At 44.1% G+C, this 21,315-nt stretch overlaps 1 protein-coding gene across 2 annotated transcripts; it reads right to left on the bottom strand.

Moving 5' to 3' along the window:
- Positions 1–1,780: 1,780 nt before the first annotated feature.
- Positions 1,781–18,254, bottom strand: mtdha (metadherin a). Of its 2 annotated transcripts, none has more exons than XM_056298329.1 (12): positions 17,093–18,254; positions 14,579–14,677; positions 14,213–14,324; positions 11,223–11,381; positions 10,818–10,868; positions 8,518–8,673; positions 6,220–6,300; positions 5,971–6,042; positions 5,607–5,734; positions 5,232–5,339; positions 4,519–4,621; positions 1,781–3,520 (listed from the first exon to the last, which is right to left on the bottom strand). In XM_056298329.1, the coding sequence occupies exons 1-12, from the start codon at positions 17,438–17,440 to the stop codon at positions 3,453–3,455; spliced, it is 1,485 nt and encodes a 494-aa protein (XP_056154304.1). In that variant the 5' UTR covers positions 17,441–18,254; the 3' UTR covers positions 1,781–3,452. The 2 variants fall into 2 exon arrangements, with proteins under 2 accessions (XP_056154304.1, XP_056154305.1); XM_056298330.1 differs by having other exon boundaries at positions 14,213–14,318.
- Positions 18,255–21,315: the final 3,061 nt, after the last annotated feature.

Here is a 21,315-nt window from a genome sequence, read left to right as displayed (position 1 = left end):
ATGACGTCACATAGCTGCAGGGCCCCAAGGGGGCTCTTAGTTCTCTTATCTGCTGCGTGAGCCCTAAGCACCAAACACTTAGTGCTTAGAAACACTAATGAATATATTCCAGTCATACTGCATCTCCAACCCTCCACCGTAGATGTACCGGCAATCGCTATATGCCCCATAAAGAATAATACTATTCATTATGATTATGAGATTTCCCATTCATACAAAAGCAATCTCGACTATGAAGTCATCAGGGAGGAAGGGAGGGGAAAAACGTGATATCCCTTAGAAGTGAACGTGAACGAATGGGGAGTTCGAGAGATTAAACACTGGTAAGTCGTAAATGAATTGAGATAGAGCGAGCAATGGTGTGAGAGCGATAGAGACAAAGAGAGATAGTGATATAGTGTGATAGAGATAGCGTGTGTGTCTGTGTGTGTGTGTGTGAGAGAGAGAGAGAGAGAGAGAGAGAGAGAGAGAGAGAGAGAGAGAGACAGAGCGAGAGATAGTGTGAGCGCTGTATCAGTCGAAGGAGGTCAAATGCTGCACGCGGTGCCATGCGACCGCCTCGCCACATTGCCAGGCAGTTTCGGGAGGGCAACTGACACAACAGCCCCCAGACAGCATCGCACAGAACTGGACAGACTTGGTACCACCTGCAGAAAATGTTAAACGGATTGACCAAAGATGGGCCAGAGGAGGGTGGTGCTAACAATGTTCTTGAATTTTGGGGTATATTATTTACCAGTGCAGTTTGTATAGTCAATTAACCCAAATGACTACTTGGATATGACAGAATAAGAATCCCATTTGAAGTGAGAGAATTGAAAATGCTGTGCTCGCACCGTGTTGTGTGGTAGTTACTGTATGTAATGACACGTATGGAAACAAAACCCAGGAACGGTAGGAATGCTGATCCGAATCAATCAATAGGGTAGACATGACGTGCGTGTTAACATATGACCCGATCAATAACAAAAAACTGGCATCTAGTTTTTTTTTTTTTTTTTTTTTTGCTTTAGATGGTGAGATGGCCAGGTATTTACGGAGGGGGGGGGGCGTTGGGCATCTCTTAGATCCGCCCTTGAATAGAATCCCTACCTAGTGTACTGGGCCTCACTGGTGACACAGATTTCTATAACCTCCACAGAACCAAAATTTACCCACACAAAATAGTCTGGCATGTTCTAGTTCAAACAGCCCGTTAATGATACGATGGAAAATTTGCTTTTTTTGTCTCCGGCAAAAATAAAAATCCGGGGAAAAAACTCCTGTGGGAATTAAGGACGAGTTGTGTTTCGGGATAACCTTTCCCTCGGAGACAAAAACGCGGACACGTGACAAGAGTGATATCAAGCAGTTCTTTCATTTATTTTCCAACTTTATCGAACATTTGTAGTTTTTCGATAAAGGAAATCCTTCTGAATCATATCCAAAGGAAAAGTGTATAAATACATCGACTGAATTACTATTTTAATCATCAAATAGGTCTACTAAAAAATTTTTTTTAAAAAAGAAAGAAAAAGGTGACTATGCCAACCACCCCTCTTTAAACTCTACCATCTCTTATTAAGATTCAGTGGCTAAAATGCGGAGTCTGTATCGCCGGTCAGTCAGCAGCTTGATGCGCTGAGGCTTCTGAATACACACCCAAAGCCTACCAGAACGCACAGCAAACTCAGATTTGGCTAAAACATATTAAAAAAAAGGCTGACGACCCCAGATTTAAACCTCTTAAAGCCTATTTATACAATGGGCTATAGGAGCAAATTGTAAAAGTTACAACAAGTTCATCTGGCTATTTATTTAGCTTCTTTAACTTATACAAGTATTATTATCAAACTCATGCAAATTTATGTTGACATCAATCAAAACTTGCAACTGGATGGAAAACTATCAATGCACATATTATACAACTACGGGTTAAGGCAAGTGAATTCAGTTCCTGATTTATATAGTTTAAAAAATCAAAACGATAGAAAAGCAAGACAGGAATTAAAGCTGCACTACCCTCCTCCTCTTACCCCTTCATTCCGACGCCTCCCCATTTCACGTCACAAAAGGGCTTTACCGATCATCACGAATCCGGGAAGTCGGTTGACAAACCGGGAAAAAACACATTTCACATTCAGAGATTAAAAAACAAAAACAAACCTGTCTTAAAAAAAAAAAAAAAAACACCGCATGAGAGAACAACAGAGAAACTCAATGCAGCCTTCTGCACAGTGCAATCACAGCATTGGAAAAAGCCCTTACAATCTGTACATATGGCATGGCTTTTTCTGAGCACAGAAACTAGAAGATAAGACAAGTATTTTTATTTTCCTAAAAGTAAACATAAAAATCATCTGACCGGTACTAAAGAGTAGTAACTATAAATATTTCTAGCAAGTCAATGCACAGTCTTGACCAGTAAGGAACAATATACTCGTAATGAGAGACGTACTGAGAAAACCCCAGTAGTGTCACTGGTGGTGCGTTTCGGCACGTAATGTGGCAGTGCCTCCTGGTGGTAGATATGTGGTACTGCTAAAATATGTCCAGGGCCAGAATGACCTCCCCATTCCAGCCTTGGCTTTTAGGTAGATTTACAGCAGTGATATTCAACCATGTGCCATGGAGGGACATATTCATGCAGGGTTTTTTTTAGCTGAATCTAAATGTCAGCACTTTCCTGCATGAGTCTGCAGACTGGTAGACTTAAAAGGCATGTTCCCATGATGTCACAAGCATTTAGGGCTGTCCAACGATGATGCTGAGCACTTCAGTGCTCAACGTCACAGCATGTAAGACCGAAGTCCACAAGGACTGAGTCTGCTAGTCTGGAGAGTTGGCACATGGATTCGGCCTATATTTTAAACGCATCGCTACTGATTTCACAAATTAACACACCTTCAACCAGACAGGGAAGGAATAACACGTGGCCCTCCATGGCACACAGTTGAGATTTGTTAAACTGCTTTGAGACAAGCATTAAGACATCACTGTAGTTGCCATGGTGCTGTCCTTACATCAGGTCTTACAAAATGCAACACAACAGAGGAGAGAGAAAAAAAAAGTAAACTTTGCCTGAAACTTTGAATATATTGAAAATAATAAAAATAATTCTTGTATATTTGGGTTACCCACAATAAACATACATGCATAAAAACACTTTTGATACCATTTAAAAATATTTACCAACTTATATTTTCACTGCAAATCCACCCTCCTAATACCTCGCTATGCAGTGTATAGTGCAAATCAGTTAAGATTACAGTCCATAGGACCACACTTGTTCACTCTGGTGAGCCCAAGCAGTTGGTGTTCACTGCTCTTTTTTTTTCTTTTTCTTTTTTTTTGTAAATTGAAAAAATTACAGTCGATTCACCTTGCAGAAAAAAATCTGTACCTGGTAATTATTGCATTTAACACATTGGACAATCATTTGCATATAGTTAATATTGACCTGTGATGGAAATTCAGGTTTCTTTTCGGACCTTTTTTTTCTGGGACGGCTTCGGGGGCTCCGAAACCTGCTCAGACTTCTCTGAAAGAGAAAACAAAAACATGAAAATGACAAAATGTTATTTGGGATGATTTCAGTTTGAACCTTTGAGAAACTGGAGATTAACATAGGTAATTCAAAACAACATTTCGGAGCAGTGTAGGAGTTGAACGACTTCATTCAAAGAGGATGGTACATGTGTTTAATCTGCAACATCCAAGAACCAAGTAAAAGACCTTGGCTGGAGAATTATTTGAATGTAAATAAGAAATCTGCCATCACAGTGGCTAAGTGGTTGCCACTGTTGCCTCAGAGCGACAGCATCCTGGGTTTGATGCCAAGCCATCTGTGTGGTGTTTGCTTGTTTTCCCCGTCTTCACGTGGATTTTCCTTTGGGTAAACACAGACTTCACTCCCACAGTCAAAAGATATGTATCTCAGGTTATTAGGTGCGATATGTTTTGTAAATGACAGGTGTTGCTGCTTTGGGTTTGATGCTGAACTGCTAACAAGTGTGGGTAACGTAGGCAGCAAAATGGCATATTTCCATTGTGGAAAAATAGATCAACAAAGGATGGTTTCCTGTCACTGTCAGTGTGTAAATTATTCAAAAATAGCCCCTATCTGGCCATTTATTCTAGTGAAACCCAGATGCCAGTGTAAGGTCAATCCTAAAAACAATAGTTCATTATTCCAGCATTTTGCATCCAAACCAAACTAGCCTAAAAGGTCAATACATGTCTTACACATCTCATGCTGTTTAACATAACTGGTTAACTTCATCATCACTAATGCTGCATAGCATTACGAGCGATAATATTTTAAAAAGCAGACGTTATTTCCAGTGTATGTTAAGTCACACACAGACAGCAGTAAAACATCTTGCCATTTTTGTTTCACTGGTGCAGAAAAATTTGGCCAGTCAGTCCTTTTCAAGTTCGGTGTACTGTAACACTTTCATTATCAGCAGGTATTGTGCATTATGCGAACCAGAGCAGCCGCGTGAACTCGAGTTCAGACTGGGATCCAGCCAGACCTACTCTGAGAGGCTGGTACATTGGGAAGCTGCTTGTTAGTGGTCATCACAGGTGGATGCTCTTGGGGCTTGGGCGTTGTATTTACAGTGGGTGCCGAGTTCACCGTCTAAATCAAAACAAAGTACACGAAGGAAATTACAAACCTGCCATCATTGTGCATTTCGATATGTCATGATCCACCTGAAACAATACAGAGACTGAACAGGTTATAAGTACAGCGGGTCTTTTTTTTAACCCCCCCCCCCTTTTCTCCCCAATTGTACTGGCCAATTACCCCACTCTTCCAAGCCATCCCGGTCTCTACTCCACCCTCTCTGCCGATCCGGGGAGGGCTGCAGACTACCACATGCCTCCTCCAATACATGTGGAGTTGCCAGCCGCTTCTTTTCACCTTACAGTGAGGAGTTTCACCAGGGGGACATAGCGCATGGGAGTATCACGCTATTCCCCCCAGTTCCCCCACCCCTTGAGGAGGCGCTAGTGCAGCGACCGGGACACATACCCACATCCGGCTTCCCACCCGAAGACACAGCCAATTGTGTCTGTAGGGACGCCCGACCAAGCCAGAGGTAACACGGGGATTCAAACCGGTGATCCCCATGTTGGTAGGCAACGCAATAGACCGCTATGCTACCCGGACGCCCATAAGCACAGGTCTTTGAGTTTAACATGATGTGCATATCTCAACAGGACACCTGAAGAGGAACTATTCTTGCCTGAGCTGCAGAATCAGCCTCTTCCTCTGCTTTCTTCTTTTTCTTCTTCTTCTTAGATTTCGCCACTCCTCCGGTAGGATCTTTAACCTCCTTGTCATCCTCGGATTCCTGGATTACAGCAACAACATCAAGGCTTTGATTGAATCACATTTTCTGATGAAATCCATCTTTAAAAGAGAATAATTTTTGAAAACCTTTTGTTAGCTTCTAAATTTCAATGAGCAATTTAACAGCATAAAAATCTCTAATCCATAAACACGCAAATTATCTAGTAGTTTAGTAGTTTAATATCTATTTTAATTATCAAAAGAAGGAGTTCATTTAATGGACGAATCGAAACTGTGATTGGTCCTTGGAATGATTTGGTTGTAAGACCTTGTGGGGGGCCAGCTGCTCCTTGGGTGGGACTGCTGGGGTCACAGACACAGGGGGCTCTACATAATTCCCCCAGTGCTCTACCGGGGCATTCCAGTCGGAGCTAGGATCCACTGCTGCCATCCCATCTACAAACACACATCAACAGCACAGTAAGGGAAATACAAAGCCAACGGCTGACACACCACCCTGTCGTTTCAATATCACCACACAGGTTGCACTGATTTTCCATTTTCCCCACAGCGAACTCCAAAATCTCTGGCATGCTTGGGTGAAGTTTTTATTCATTAATTTATTTTTCAAACCAAGGTCACCAATAAAAGTTGGAGGGTAATTCATGTGCCACGGATTTCTGGATACTCACTGAAACCGGACCATTCGTCGTCAACTTTAGGGTGGCTGTCCCACTGCAGGTCAATAGGATGTACCATGGTCTCTGAGGAAGCGAGAGAGGTAGGGTGTATGGGAGAGTGAGAGATGTGAAAGAGGAAACCAGCTGTATTGCAAGAAATGTAGGGAGAGGTGAGTGATTCTGAATTTTCAGAATTTGTATTCCAAATCCAGGAAGTAGGGTTGATTTGTGACGAGGTTTAAATTCAAACACCGATGGTACCTGAAGCATTCAGTCCCAGCATAGTGAAGGACACAGGGCTAAGGTCATTCTTAATTCTGCCGTCCATACCGCTCCATGTACCTGGTGAACAGAAAACAAGCCATTACAACATTTACATCAAAATGGCAAGTGGATTCCAAGCAAAGTTTAGAAAATGTCGAAAGACTTAAGATGCAAATCAGGTACGTTTAGTCAGTTTTAAACAGTCGAATAATCTCACTGTATGGGCTGGACAGCAGCGTCAAAAACACAAGAAAAATATGGAGAATTGACCAGAATTATTTGGTAAAGGGGAAATTTGAAAGTCCCTGATCTGAATCACAATCGCCTTGATGACACATCAGCTTTTCTACCTCACGCAAGTGTCAACTTTAGTGAAATCTGGGGGTGGGAGGCGCATGTTTCCTGTTGACTTTTCTGGGTATCGGTTCAGTTTTTCTTTTTTGCAGCTTCAAATTTAGCATAAGATGGTTTAATGGGGAAGAAAAGTTACCCATTATCTCAGAGAAAACTGCACAGGAAAACAACTGCTGGAACTCATAGTATCTGGCATTATTAGCCCAGGAGATTTTTCTGAGGAAACAATGAAAGCCTCTAAAATTTCTCTTCTATTGTTTAGAGTCTCTTCTATTTTATGTCCGATGTTACCACCTTGCATTATTCCAAGTAGTAAACCTAAGCAGAGCACTACCATGTAGTGTCAAAAAAACTGAATCTAATGATGACAGGGATCAACATGGACTGATCAATGGAAGACAGACTTTACTTTTGGGGTTCGGGTTGGACTGCAGTTACAATAGCATGCTAGTGAATGGGAAGGGTATAAAACTCCCCCTTAACTAACATCTTCTGAGTCAATTGGCCTACTGAGGTTATTTGAAAACAGTGGTCGCCAACCCTGCTCCTGGAAAGCTACCGTCCTGCTGGTTTTCACTCCAACCCTAATTTAACATGTCTGATTCAATTAATCATAGTCTTGGTAAGTAGGTAATTAGTAGAGTCGGGTGTGTTAAATTAGGCTTGGAGTGAAAACCCGGCAGCATGGTAGCTCTCCAGGAGCAGGGTTGGTGACCGCTGTTCTAAAAGATTAAATACAGTTACAGAATGACATTATTTATGATGTTTTTCCTAACACTACAGCAAGGATGGTTTGCAACAACACATACAATTGGATTTCTGATAACCAATCTCATTTTATCCTATATAGTACTTTGCAGAACAGATGTGCCTTTTTTACAAATCGTTTCCGACTTTTCCAGTTGGTCCTCCATCCTTGTTTCCAATTTTAAGAGCCACATCAATCGTCTCACGTACTTGGGGAGAAAAAGGGGGAGGGGGATCCAATGCACAGATTAATTTCTCACAGTCTGATTTTGATAGAAAGCCCCTTAGTTTTGAAATGTTTTTAAGATGGTAGAAGGCTGATCTCGTGTTATAACAAGTAGACTAGACTACTGTAATGGTCTATTCACCGGCCTCCTAAAATCACTTGTGCAGCAACTACAGTTAACTCAAAATGCAGTGGCACGTGTTCTCACCAGAACTAAAAAGTATGAACACATTACACCTGTTCTTAGAGCTCTGCATTGGCTCCCTGTCAAAACTAGAATTGATTTTAATTTTAGAATTGATTTTAAAATTCCATTAATTGTACACAAAGTGCTAAATGGCCTTGCACCACACTATATAAAAGACATACTAATTACTTACAAATTAGTAGGAACTCTCAGGTCCAATGGCAGTGGTCTTTTGACCATCCCTAGTGCTAGGTGTAGAGCAGGGGAAGCTGCATTTTGTATTTACAGCCCAAGTAGATGGAACGCCCTGCCTGAGGACCTGAGAGAGGCCCCCACACTGGACACATCTAAAAGTAGGTTAAAAACCTTACTTTTTAAAACAGCCTATGGCTAAGTTCTTGGTGTGTGTGTGTGTGTGTATTGTATATTTTGCTATTTTTATATATTCTGCTCCGATTGTTGTTACTTTTACTTAATCAGTTTTTATGGCACTTTTCTTTATTTTACTAACTCAGTTCAAAACTTGTCTGTATTTTTATCTTATTTTATGCTTTTTATAATGCTTTTTTCTCATCTTTTTCCTGTAAAACACTTTGAATGACATCTGCGATGATAAGGTGCGATACAAATAAACTTGCCATGCCTTGCCAATACAATCAATGACCATGTTTTATAACCTCTGAAAAATAGAAACGAGTCCTTTCATGGCACCATATCAGTGTCAGTTAATTACATTGTTGTTGAGTGTAAACAGGCTTTCTGGCACAGATCTAGGTACCACCTTGTGTCTCCTGTCCCCAGGACCGGGGCTCAGGCTTAGCCTTGCGACGTGGGGCTGCAGACATGGCACTCCACTTATCCCCCTCCATCTGCCCTGGCACCTTAGAAGAGACGTCAGCCCACCCTCCACCGTTGACCGAGGGCTCCTCTCTCCAGCCTGAGGACACCAAGGAGGCAGAAAGAAAGGGAGCATAGCGCAGACATTTTACTAGCTGCTGTCAGCTAGCGTATCAACTAGTGGATTCAGAGTGTTACCACCTGGGTGTCTTTATGCATGCTCAATAATCCAGGTAAGTTGAATCAGATACATTTATTGACAGATACGTTTCATCACTAATCTAAGTGACCTCTTCAGTCTAAACTGACTGCAGGTATTCCCACCCTTATAAACAATACAGCTGCATAATGACCGAAACCAACGATCAGTTTCTTATGCAAATATGGGTGTGACCATTAACTAGAGTTAAAATGGTCATGTGTACTAATCAAAGAGGATTTGGGAATGTTTGCAATCACAGCATTGTAAGATGACGACAGATGTACTCTTAGGCCCCTCCTCGATTCAGAGATGGTTGTTCCTTCTTCACTTAGATGGCCTCTTTGACTCCCCGTTCAAACCACCGTTTCTCCCTGTCAAGGATGTGCGCATCCTCATCCTTGAAAGAGTGGCTACTGGCCTGCAGATGGATGTAGACTGTGGAGTCCTGGCCTTACCTGTTAGCTCCCCTGTGTTGTGCCACCTTCTTGGCCAGCATCTGTTTAGTTTCCCAATGTACAAGTCACGGCAATCCTCCTGGCACTTAACAGTGTATACTATATTGCTCTGTTTGTGCCGGGGAACCCGATCCTTGGGTTGGACCAATTTCTGGCGCAGTATGTGTTGGGGTTTGAAAGCAACTGAGACGCGATTTTTGGATGCATTTCAACTTTTCCAACAGAAATTGGTCCACCCCAAGGATCGGGTCCCCTGGCACAAACAGAGCAATCTAGTGTTACATAAGTGTTAATATCCTATTAAGTGCCTGGAGGATTGCCGTGACTTGTACACTGGGGAAACTAAACAGATGCTGGCCAAGAAGATGGCACAACACTGGACAGCTAACGCGTTAGGCCAGGACTCAACAATCTACACCCATCTACAGGCCAGTAGCCACTCTTTCAAGGATGAGGATGTGCACATCCTTGATAGGGAGAAACGCTGGTCTGAATGGGGAGCCATCTATGTGAAGAGGGACCGACCATCCCTGAACCGAGGGGGGGGGGGGGGGGGGGCTCTGTGAATAGTACACATGGCCATTGTAACTCTAGTTAATGGTCACGCCCATATTTGCATATGAAACTGATCGTTGGTTTCAGTCGTTATTCAACTGTATTGTAGCGAATTCGGGGGACAACGCAACCACAGGAACTGCCGCGGCCGGGAAGCGAACCCGTATCGCCCGCACCGCAGGAGACATCGCTAAACGCTTGACTTATCCATGCACGTTACACTAATTCGCTACAGTATTGTTTATAAGGGTGGGGATACCTGTAGTCAGTTTAATAATAATAATAATAATAATAATAATAATACATTTTATTTGTGGGCGCCTTTCAGAGCACTCAAGGACACCTTACAGAACACAGTTAAAAAAAACCAACCAGCAGCACTGTTGTCAGACAGCATAAAATCAAAACAAAGCAGGGTAGACAATAAAAAGTTCATAAACAGATAAGTATAAAATCATCAGTTTAGAAGAAGTCACTTAGATGAGTGACAAAATGTATCTGTCAATAAATGTTGTATCCAGATGAACTGATTCAACCTTTTTTGCTACCACCTGGGGAATTTCAATGTAACTGCTAAACTGGAAAAGCAGCTTTTAGAACACAAAGGACTGAGGGAACTTAGGTTGGTTAACTGCCAAAGCAGCACAAGGAACTAAAGGAACCCTTGACACAAGTTTACAGCATTTTGTTGGTGTCTGGGTTTAATTTTCAGCCTTGAGGGAATGGTGCTCAAAAAATAGATCTAGCACACACAGAAAGAAATAAGGCTCTACTTTAGACATGTTTATTGTAGTCGTGGTGTTTTCCTTTCCAAGTTATCTGCCTTGTATAACAGGCATATTTTTCGTGTCATTTGAACCTTTTCATCTTTGTTTTGGCACACTAGTCTTGAAGCACTTTCCAACTGTGACTCCATAAGGACTTATCAGGTAATGCAACTACAAGGAGGGGGATCCATGTCAAGATTTATCTAAACTCAGTCACTAAATGTGAACTATTGTATAGCATGATAATGATTCATCTCTCCATTACCTGGACCACTTTTTGTATCTGCCTTTCCACCTGTTCTTGAATGCAGGGTCTCTGAAACAAAGATGGTGATGAAAAACAAAACATTGTTTGAGTTGGATGAGATATAAATCATTCTTATTCAAGCATGGCTCAACAATTCACTTCATATTGCAGCATGTATGTAAGTTGTGTGCTGTTGATATGCGAGGAGACTTAAAAGTTAACACCACGGAGTATTCTGAGCTTTAAAAAATAAAGTGTGAAAATGTTCAAAAATTAGCTATATCTACCTTTACTACACATTTACTCAGATCTACGTATATGTTTCAGTTTAGAGGCCTACAATTTTCACTTACTTGCTGTCTCCAAATCCAACCATCTACACACCATCAACACTGGCTAGAATAGATCAAAAGCCATACCCACCTCTGTTTTTCCTGGTGTTGGTGGCTACTAGAGCTGCAGGTGCCTCTACTTGGGACTTGGGGGTCCCTGGGGCTCCCGGGCTCCCAGATTCCATCGGGCCCTTGTCCTTCTTGCGCTGTTGCCTCTTCTCTCGGTTACTGACCTTGGTCTCCCATGTGCCTGATGGAGAAAAAAAAAAGAGAAAATGATTAATTTATTGAAACGAGGGATTATTACTATGAGCATGGCACTGACTAAATTTACACTGATCAGCCAAAACATTAAAATCTGTCCTTATATCAGCAGCTAATATAATCAGGAGAATTGATAAAACCTGGCAAACACTAAGCTATCTAGCTAATGGCTAACAGAAGGTTGAACTGTCGAACTCACGCTGACTCTCTGTCAATCAATCAATTGATCAAAATGTATTCATATAACAAATTTCGTACAATAGAATGCGGTGCAATGTGCTTTACATGAAGTGAAAGTGCACAGATTAAGAGGCAGTGACAAAAAAGAAAGCAAACTGCCCATTTCTTCTCTGCTTTTATTTATTTTTGGGGATTTTCCCCCCCTTTTTCTCTCCAGTTGTACTTGGCCAATTACCTCACTCTTCTGAGCCGTCCCGATCACTGCTCCACCCCCTCTGCCAAGCCAGGGAGGGCTGCAGACTACCACATGCCTCCTCTGATACATGTGGAATCACCAGCTGCTTCTTTACACCTGACAGTGAGGAGTTTCGCCAGGGGGACGTAGCACGTGGGAGGGTCACGCTATTCTTCCCAGTTCCTCCTCCCCCCTGAACAGGTGCCCCGACCGATCAGAGGCACTAGTGCAGCGACCAGGACAAATACCCACATCCGGCTTCCCACCCGCACACAGCCAATTGTGTTTGTAGGGACACCCAACCAAGCTGGAGGTAACACAGGGATTCGAACCACTGATCCCCATGTTGGTAGGCAAGCAAATAGACTGCCACGTTACCTGGATGCCTTGCTTTTATTTATTTTTAATTTGCCTGTTTTTCTAATGTAAAACACCTTGAGCTGCTTTAACGTGTGTGTGTGTGTGTGTGTGTGTGTGTGTGTGTGTGTGTGTGTGTATATATACACTGATTAGCCAAAATATTAAAACCACCTGCCTAATACGGTGTAGGTTCCCCTCATGTTGCCAAAACAGTTCTGACCTATTGAGGCACAGACTCCACAAAATCTCTTAAGTTGTCCTCTGGTATCTGGCACCAAGACGTTAGCAGCAGAATCCTTTAAGTCATGTAAGTTACGAGGCAGGGCCTCCGTGGACTGGACTTGTTTTTCCAGTACCTCCCACAGTTGGCTCGATTGGCTTGAGATCTGGGGAATTTGGAGGCCAAGGCAACACCTTGAACTCTTTGTCATGTTCCTCAAACCATTCCAGAACAGGTTTTGCAGTCTGGCAAGGCACATTATCCTGCTGGAAAAGGCCACTGCCATCAGGGAGTACTGTTGCCATGAGGAGGTGTACTTGGTCTGCAACGATTTTAGGTAGGTAGTATGTGTCAAAGTAACATTCACATGAATGCAAGGACCCAAGGTTTCTCAGCAGAACATTGCCCAGAGCATCACACAGCCTCCACTGGCTTGCCTTCTTCCCACAGTGCATGCCTGTGCCATCTCTTCCTCAAGTAAACAATGCACACACACCCGGCCCGCCCACATGGTGTAAAAGAAAATGTGATTCATCAGACCTGGCCACCTTCTTCCATTGCTCCATGGTCCAGTTCTGACGCTCACAGGCCCATTGTAGGCACTTTCGATAGTGGACAGGGGTCATTATGGGCACTCTGACCTGTCCGTGGCTACGCAGCCCCATACACAGCAAGGTGCGATGCACTATGTGTTGTGACACCTGTCTATCATAGCTTGCATCAGCATTAATTTTCAGCAATTTGAGCTACAGTAGCTCATCTTCTCAGATCCTTACGCTTACGCATTTTTCCTGCTTCCAATACATCCATTTCAAGAACTGACTGCTCACTTGCTACCAAATATATCCCACCCCTTGACAGGTGCCATTGTAATGAGATAATTAATTTTATTCATTAACCCATCAGTGGTTTTAATGTTTTGGCTGATCAGTGTAATAGACTGGTGACATTTGACCAAGATGGCAATTTCAACAAAAGTTTATTCAAAGCCCATTGGTTCTCAGGGGCATTTGAAGTTTTTTTTTTTTTTTTTCAACACTTGGTTTACCAACAAATAAATTAGACCTTAAATAGACCTTAAATATACAGCAGTACAACACGGGTTCATTTGAAGTTTGAAGTTTATATGGCTCTATTTTCACTGGGCTCAGCTTCTTGTACTACATTCCAATGGATTTAAGGCAAAGACATCACACCACCTCTCACCCACGTGACTCAGCAAAAATGTGGAAATGTACATCTGGCCCATGCAGAAGATGGGGCAATTCCCTAAACTATGCAGCTAGAGACGTGCGAGTTTAAAACTAGGTATGAACATAGTATCTCTCAGCTCAGTGGCTATGGAGGAGAAAGGGAAAAGAAAACCACACGACTCTACTGGAAACAAGAAAATAATAGAGGTGAAAAAAATGTACTTGGCTCATTAACAGCCAATTAAACACATGGCAGACAAATTTATGTAACCCAGAAAACGTCACAACAACAATATGCAATTCTGCCACATTTATACACATACCAGATATGCACAGTAGAAGGACATGTACATATTCTGTTTATCTATCCATCTATATACATACATATGTATATATGTATATATACCCCCCCCCCCACCAGACACTTTTCAACTTGGAAAAAAGGTTCTGTGTTTTGTCTGTCATTGTCCCTAAAAGGAATTCTTGGTTGCATTTGCATTCCACGCGGGCAAAGCAAGCCACAACAAGCAATTTTGGGGTAGCTGAAGGACAAGCAGATAAAAATAACAACCCAAATTTCAGAACTAACTTTTCACAATCTGGAGTAAGCTTCATTTCCAGCATCTTACCTTCATCAGGCTCCTTTCCCTCAGTGGTGGAAACACTCTGTGCTGCTTTCACGTCTTCCTTGGCTTTCTTCTTGTTCTTCTTCACCTGCACTGGGGCCTGTTGCACCTGTACCTTGAGGGAAGAAAGGTAAATGAACAACCATCATGAAACCTTTCTTGTCTATGAAGGTTACATACTGACAAGTCTGACTGCGGTGATATGGGCATACGGGCTTTTTGCACCAATAATGACATTAACCCCACACAAATTCATGATGATCCCAAAAAAAGAAAAAAGGCAGGGTTCAAACGAAGCCCATCACCACCGAACCATAAAAAGACACTTTCAAAACAAGTGAACTGGAACAAATGGCTGCAAACACACACCTTTTCAGTTTTGATCTCGGGGGACGGCTTAGAGGTTGCCACACAGACTTTCACTTCCCCCTGAGGTGCAGACACTGGTCGTCCGTTAGACTGAGTCTTCTGAAAGAGCGGAAAAGATTGCAGATAAAAAAATGAAAAAAAAGATGGTCTCAAATTCGGAAATTTTTGCTGTGGGATAAATATTCATAGGTTATCATGGGATGAGTCCAAAGAACATTAAAATTACTGAATAACCTAGAGGAACCCTTCCCCAGAGCGGCTAACTTTTTTTGAGGACTGTATTCAAATACAGGTAATGAAATAGATGTCACAGTACTGACAACTGAAGCTTTGAAAGAGCCACTTGTTAACTCTATGCCTATATGAGTACTGTCTTGGACAGAGGAAAGAAGTTATAGTAAGAAGTGACTGCGTGTGTTCAAAGCCCACAGCTGGTATACGGGGGTCTGAGTCCCGTCTAAACAGAACTGGGTTAAGAGTCCCAGAACTGGAGGTTTGACTGGTTCACAAACCCCAGATGAGAGAGACATCCACCTACTGAAAACATCTGCTTGGCCAGATATTTTCCTTCTTCCCTGATTGATTTCTTGATATGAAAAAATTGTGCTGGTGTGTGTGTTTGCGTGTGTGTATATACACTGATCAGCCAAAACATTGAAACCGCTGACAGGTAAGTGAATAAAATTGATTATCTCTTTACAATTGCGCCTGTCAAGGGGTGGGATATATCAGACAGCAAGTGAGAAGTCAGTTCTTTAAGTTGATGTGTTGGAAGCAGGAAAAAATGGAAAAGCGTCAACGACTTTGACAAGGGCCAAATTGTGATGGCTAGACGACTGGGTCAGAGCATCTCCAAAACGGCAGGTCTTGTGGGATGTTCCCAGTATGCAGTGGTCAGTACCTACCAAAAGTGGTCCAAGGAAGGACAACCGGTGAACTGGCAACAGGGTCATGGGCACCCAAGGCTCAGTTATGCGTGTGGGGAGCGAAGGTTAGCCTGTGTGGTGTGATCGCACAGAAGAGCTACTGTAGCTCAAATTGCTGAAAAAGTTAATGCTGGCTATGATAGACAGGTGTCACAACACACAGTACATCACAACTTGCGGTGTATGGGGCTGCGTAGCTGTGGACCAGTTAGAGTGCCCATGATGACCCCTGTCCACTGCCGAAAGTGCCTATAATGGGCACGTGAGCGTCAGAACTGGACCATGGAGCAATGGAAGAAGGGGGCCTGGTCTGATGAATCATGTTTTCTTTTACATTATGTAGATGGCCAGATGCTTGTGCGTTGTTTACCTGGTGAAGAGATGGCACCAGGACGCACTATGGGAAGGCAGTGTGATGCTCTGGGCAATGTTCTGCTGGGAAACCTTGGGTCCCTGCATTCATGTGGCTGTTACTTTGACACGTACCACCTACCTACACATCGTTGCAGACGAAGTACACCCCTTCATGGCAACAGTACTCCCTGATGGCAGTGGCCTCTTTCGGCTAATGCGCCCTGGCACACTGCAAAAACTGTTCAGGAATGGTTTGAGGAACATAACAAAGAGTTCAAGGTGTTCCCTTGGCCTCCAAATCTCAATCCGAACATGCGTCTGTGGGATGTGCTGGAAAAACAAATCCGACACATGGAGGCCCCACCTTGCAACTTACATGACTTAAAGGATTCTACTGCTAACATCTTGGCGCCAGATACCAGAGGAAACCTTCAGCGATATTGTGGAGTCCATGCCTTGATGGGTCAGAGCTGTTTTGACAGCACAAGGGGGACCTACACAATATTAGGCAGGTGGTTTTAATGTTTTGGCTAATCAGTGCACACACAGACACACACACAGACACATTTTTTGGCTAATCATATATATATATATTCCAGTGAGTCAAGTAAAGTCTTTATGAGACAGTACAAGCCTGTTTCATGCCATAAGCAATCTGTCATCTGATCGCTTATGGCATGAAACAGGCTTGTACTCTCTCATAAATTATTTACCTGACTCACTGGATTATTTTGCTCCTTATTTGTTGAGCACATTCCCTACCATTGAGTGTTTCCTTTAACAAAGTTAAATATATATAATAATGCAGCTCACGGGGTTTTACATTAGAAAATAAGCAAATTAAAAACAAATAAAAGTAGAGAATAGGCAGTTTTTGTCACTCCCTCAATCTGTGCACTTTCACTTCATGTAAAGCACATTGCACTGCATTCTATTGTACGAAATTAGCTATATGAATACATTTTGATTGATTGATTGATTGACTGATTGACAGAGGGTCCGCGGGAGTTCGACGGTTAAACCTTCTGTTAGCCATTAGCTAGATAACGTAGCGTTAGCCAGGTTTTGTGAAGTGTCCTGGTCCCATTAGCCGCTGACATAAAGACAGGGACGCCTATTACAAAAAGACCCAGGGTTAAGCTAACAGCTAGCTAGGCTATCACTTCCCGACTTTTCAGATGAAAACGGTTCGGTCTGTTCGCTCCATCGTGTTTGACAGTTTAGTCAGCGGTACCTTTTCGGCAGGTTTCTTTCTGTTCTTCCTCTTTTGATCGTCCGATTTCTCCGTTTTGACGAAGCCAGCCTTGGCAGGCTCAGCGCCGTCGCGGGTGACGGGGGATCCCCGCTTTTTCCCAGCCGACAACCCCCCGCATACCGCGGCCCAGGACGCGGCCAGCAGCAGCAACACAGCGGCCGCGGCCGCGGAGAGGAGCATCCATGTCGGGTACAGTTCGGGGTTCAAACCCAGATCGACCCCGAACCGAGAGCGGATGTACAGCTGACCGGTGGAGAGAAGCTCCTTCAGTCCCCCAGATAAAACTTCAGCCTTTTCCCAGGCCAGAGCTCGCAAGTCCGTTGCCATCTTCCCAAGTCCGGGCTTGACTAAGCCCCGCTGTCTCCGCCGGGCTGTGTGTGAGCGAGCGGGAGGAGCGGCGGGCGAGCTGCGATCCGCCGCACAGCGGACTTTAAACACGCGCAACGACACGGAATCGAAAGTTAAACTTTCGCAAACTCAGCAACTATTAAATATGCGCATTGACACCACCCGCGCCTCATATATTGCCTTTATTCATATTCATTGGAACACACTTGACTTTCATCCTGCTTACGCTTAATATACAAATAGGTCTCCACTACGTCTGACAGCGATCAGCTTCGCGCGGACAGACCCGTGACACGTTGAAGGCTTCCATCCCTCTTCCCCGCGCCTTCATCACTTCGCCCACCTGGTTTCGGATTTAATCCGTTCACACAAACGTTTCAACAACGCGGAACTAGTATAATCTGTATGGACAGATACATTTTTGATTTGAGCGGCATTTATTTATTGTAAAGGGCGGGGGGGGGGTGCTGTACTCAAAAGGCCCAGAATTTAACTGTCACTCTGACCATCTCATGGACATCGCCCCCCTCCCCCCTTTTTTTATTTAACTTTTTGGTTCGTTTGCCCAGATATGGTTCACAAGTGCTTGCTGAGCTGAATACCATGCATTATTGACAAAGGACAATATCCCTTTCAGGAACTTCATTAAAGCAACATTACGTAACTTTTTTTTAACTTAAAATGACTGCTTCAAAATCATTTTGATGGTACACTGACTTGTGATAGGGAGAATTGTGCCTCTCATTCCCACACCGCGCGCCCGGGTGGGAATTCCGCTATTTAACTTGGGTTGAGCAGGTACTTCTCCCGGGAACGACATTTTTTTCCTAGGATGGCGAAGCCATGACACGCCCTACTCTGCCTCTGATTGCCTTTGTTGATTGGACGTTGGCATGAGGAGTGAGATTGCTTAGGGGGCGCAAGTCCATGAATACGGGATGGCATCCAGCGCTTTACCTGTGCCTGTGCCCCCCGTCCATAGGGTTAGTGGTTGTGTCAGGTAGGGCATCCGACGCAAGATTTTGCCAAATTATGCGGATTCTCAAGACCATACCGGATCGGTCAAGGCCCGGGTTAACAACGCCCGCCCTCGGCGCTGTGCCCTCATAGGGTACAGATGGAAACTATCAACTCCGCTGTGGCGAACCCTGGGAAACAGGGAACAAGCTATAATACATCCATGGGAACAAGCAGAAAGAAGAAGGGTAACAATATCAGAGGCAGAGTAGGCCGGTCATGCCTTCACCATCCCAGGAAAAAAAAACCCTCAACCCAAGTTCGATTTCGTGTAGGCTTTGCCTTCTGCTAGTGGATTTATCCCTCACAGCACTGAAAATTAGTTCACGTCCACTTAATTGTGGGCCCCACGTAAGGCCACAACTCATCTATATAATTGAACCGAGGTCGTACAATCAGCTCTTCGGCGTTCGAGCAGGCACTATCGAAGAATTTAAAAGCGATTCTTCGAGATCTGTTATGCTGACTTCTTCTAACAAGCTAAATGGTGGTGTCCAGATGTGCCCTGTTTACCAGATGGTACATCATGTGTTTCATTTGCATGGCTGCTGCGAGCGAGGGCCGCCTGGGTCCGGAGCACGCCACCCTGGTGCTCGCCCCGCAAGCTTCGCGCCCCTACTGCGCATGTCTGCCCCAGGCCGCGAAACAGCAGAGGGCGCTCGCCTTCGCTGCTGCGGCCGAAGACGTGTGGCAAGTTGCAGGACACTTTTTCGGCGGACGAAGCCCTGATCGGTGTTCTTCTTGAAAGGCGCATGGAGACACCGGCAGGGTTCCACATTCTCTGGCCCCTCAGTGGGATTTAGCGCTGTTTTTACACTGGCTGGTTAAAGTTCCCTTGAGCTTCCGGACAGACCCAGCGCCAGAGGAAAGTAACTGACTGGGCTTTGGGTTTTTATGGCCGGGCCCTGACAGCCCCCCCGGACCTTTTAATGCAATATTATGTAGGTTTACGTGTTAAAAATCTACCATGAAATTATGTGCTTACTTACGGTACATTTTGATGATACTTAAAATTCGGGTATCAGCGCTTCCTCCAGAATTGTTTTCAGCAGCGGTGCTGTTGTGCATATGTCCACGAACATGCAACGCCAGCCCGTAGCTTATCATTTCAGCGTTTTCCCTAGCTTTGTGGACACATATTTGGCGGGGGGGGGGGGGTTGAGAGTCCTCCCTCAAGAAAATTTTAAATTTTTCAATAAAAAATATGCAATTTCACATTTTGGAGCATTATTATTACCATATCTGAGCATAAAATTTGGAAAAGCTAGAGCAGATATTAAAATAACCAAACATCTGAAAAAGCTTAAAGACAAAACTTGCTAAAGACTTGCTACAGACCCCAGTAGTCTTACTGGGGAGCAACAACAACCATTAGATCTGGGAAGTCATTTCACAGGACTCGAGCCAGATTCTGTTTTGGCACCATGCACTGGCAAAAGTGCGTCTCTCCCCTGAGAAGAGCCGCACTGGAAAACTATCCAGGAATAACTTTGGGTTTCTCAATCTCGAGGTCATCTGGAATTACTTTGCTAAATTCTCCGAGGTGAGGGTCGGGAGAAGGGCTGCTAACAGATGGACAAACTGCCATCCGGTTCTGAGGTAGCTGCTGGCGGCGATGATGCCGGCTGCACTTGTCCCTGCTGCGGTTGCTAGCTTGGTGGTAATGTCAGTGCTAGTTCCCGTTTCAATACTGGAATTTACAAAACTGCTAGCGGTAGCTGGTTCTCATTGTGTGGCTCATTAGGTGAGCTTTTCTTGGCGGTAAACCAATTTCTTATGTCCATTTCCACAGAGAAATACGATTTCAACTACTTAAACCAAGCTAGCCGGACGATGGGTTAAGTGAAACATCATATTGACTTAAAAAAAACAACACGCAAAACTCTCGAGAGGTTGACGTCACTCACGTTGTTCCATGTGTGGCGAATTCGGGGGGGGGGGCAGTCCGGGAACCGCCACAGCCGGGACGCGAACCCGTGTCTCCCATTCCGCAAGCGACAATGTTAACCAGTCCACAGGTTCGCCTCCCGGCTGTGGCAACCGTCTCCCAGACGGCCCCCCGAATTCGCTACATTGGTGTCAGAAGTGGGATGGTGAGACCGTGAGGTCATCGGAAGCGCATGCGCCCAAAGGCGTGAGGGAGCTGATATGCTAACTACTAACTGATTTCTCCAGGGAGGGCCAATTCCTGGGTGGGTGGGCCAGGTCCCGCCCATAACGCCAGGTCTGGATCAGGTGCCCTTTTAAGTTTTTGTCACTCAAAACAGCCCTGCCTTTGGCGCTGACGTCTGCGAAGAGTTGACAATTTATGCCAGTGTGGCATAGACCATATTCTGCTTCGTCCTTAAGCCATTAGTGATAGCCTTAGAGGGCAAAGCCTATACGAGATAGAACAATAGTTATATAGCTGGGCCCCACTGGCTCCGTAAATAGCTTAAGAAAAAAGCTGGCCCCAATCGGCTCCCAGTTGTTACGATACGAATTTCTGCTGTAAGTGGGGCCCACAATTAGGTGGGTGTGGACCAAGTTTTTTTTTTGTTTTTATTTTAGTGCTGCGCAGGAGCGCGAGGGATAAACCCACTAGCGATAGCCTTAGAGGGCTGCGCCTAGCTCGAGACCAGTGTTGTAGTACTCGAGTCCAGGACTCAGACTCGAGTCCTGATTTTCTGGACTCGTGACTCGACTTGGAGTTGAGCACTGATGCCTTGGACTCGAACATTGACTGCATTCGGACTCGGAAGTTGGAGATGAGGACTCGGACTTGTTAATTGATAAAGACTTTTTGTTTTTGTTAGTGTTTTTGTAACAGGCCCTAATAACTTGGCATAAGATACTGA

Source organism: Lampris incognitus, chromosome 18 (assembly GCF_029633865.1).
Source record: "Lampris incognitus isolate fLamInc1 chromosome 18, fLamInc1.hap2, whole genome shotgun sequence".
Taxonomy (NCBI): Eukaryota; Metazoa; Chordata; class Actinopteri; order Lampriformes; family Lampridae; genus Lampris; species Lampris incognitus.
Note: the sequence above shows the minus strand (reverse complement) of the source record. Positions and strands in the feature narration are given on the sequence as shown.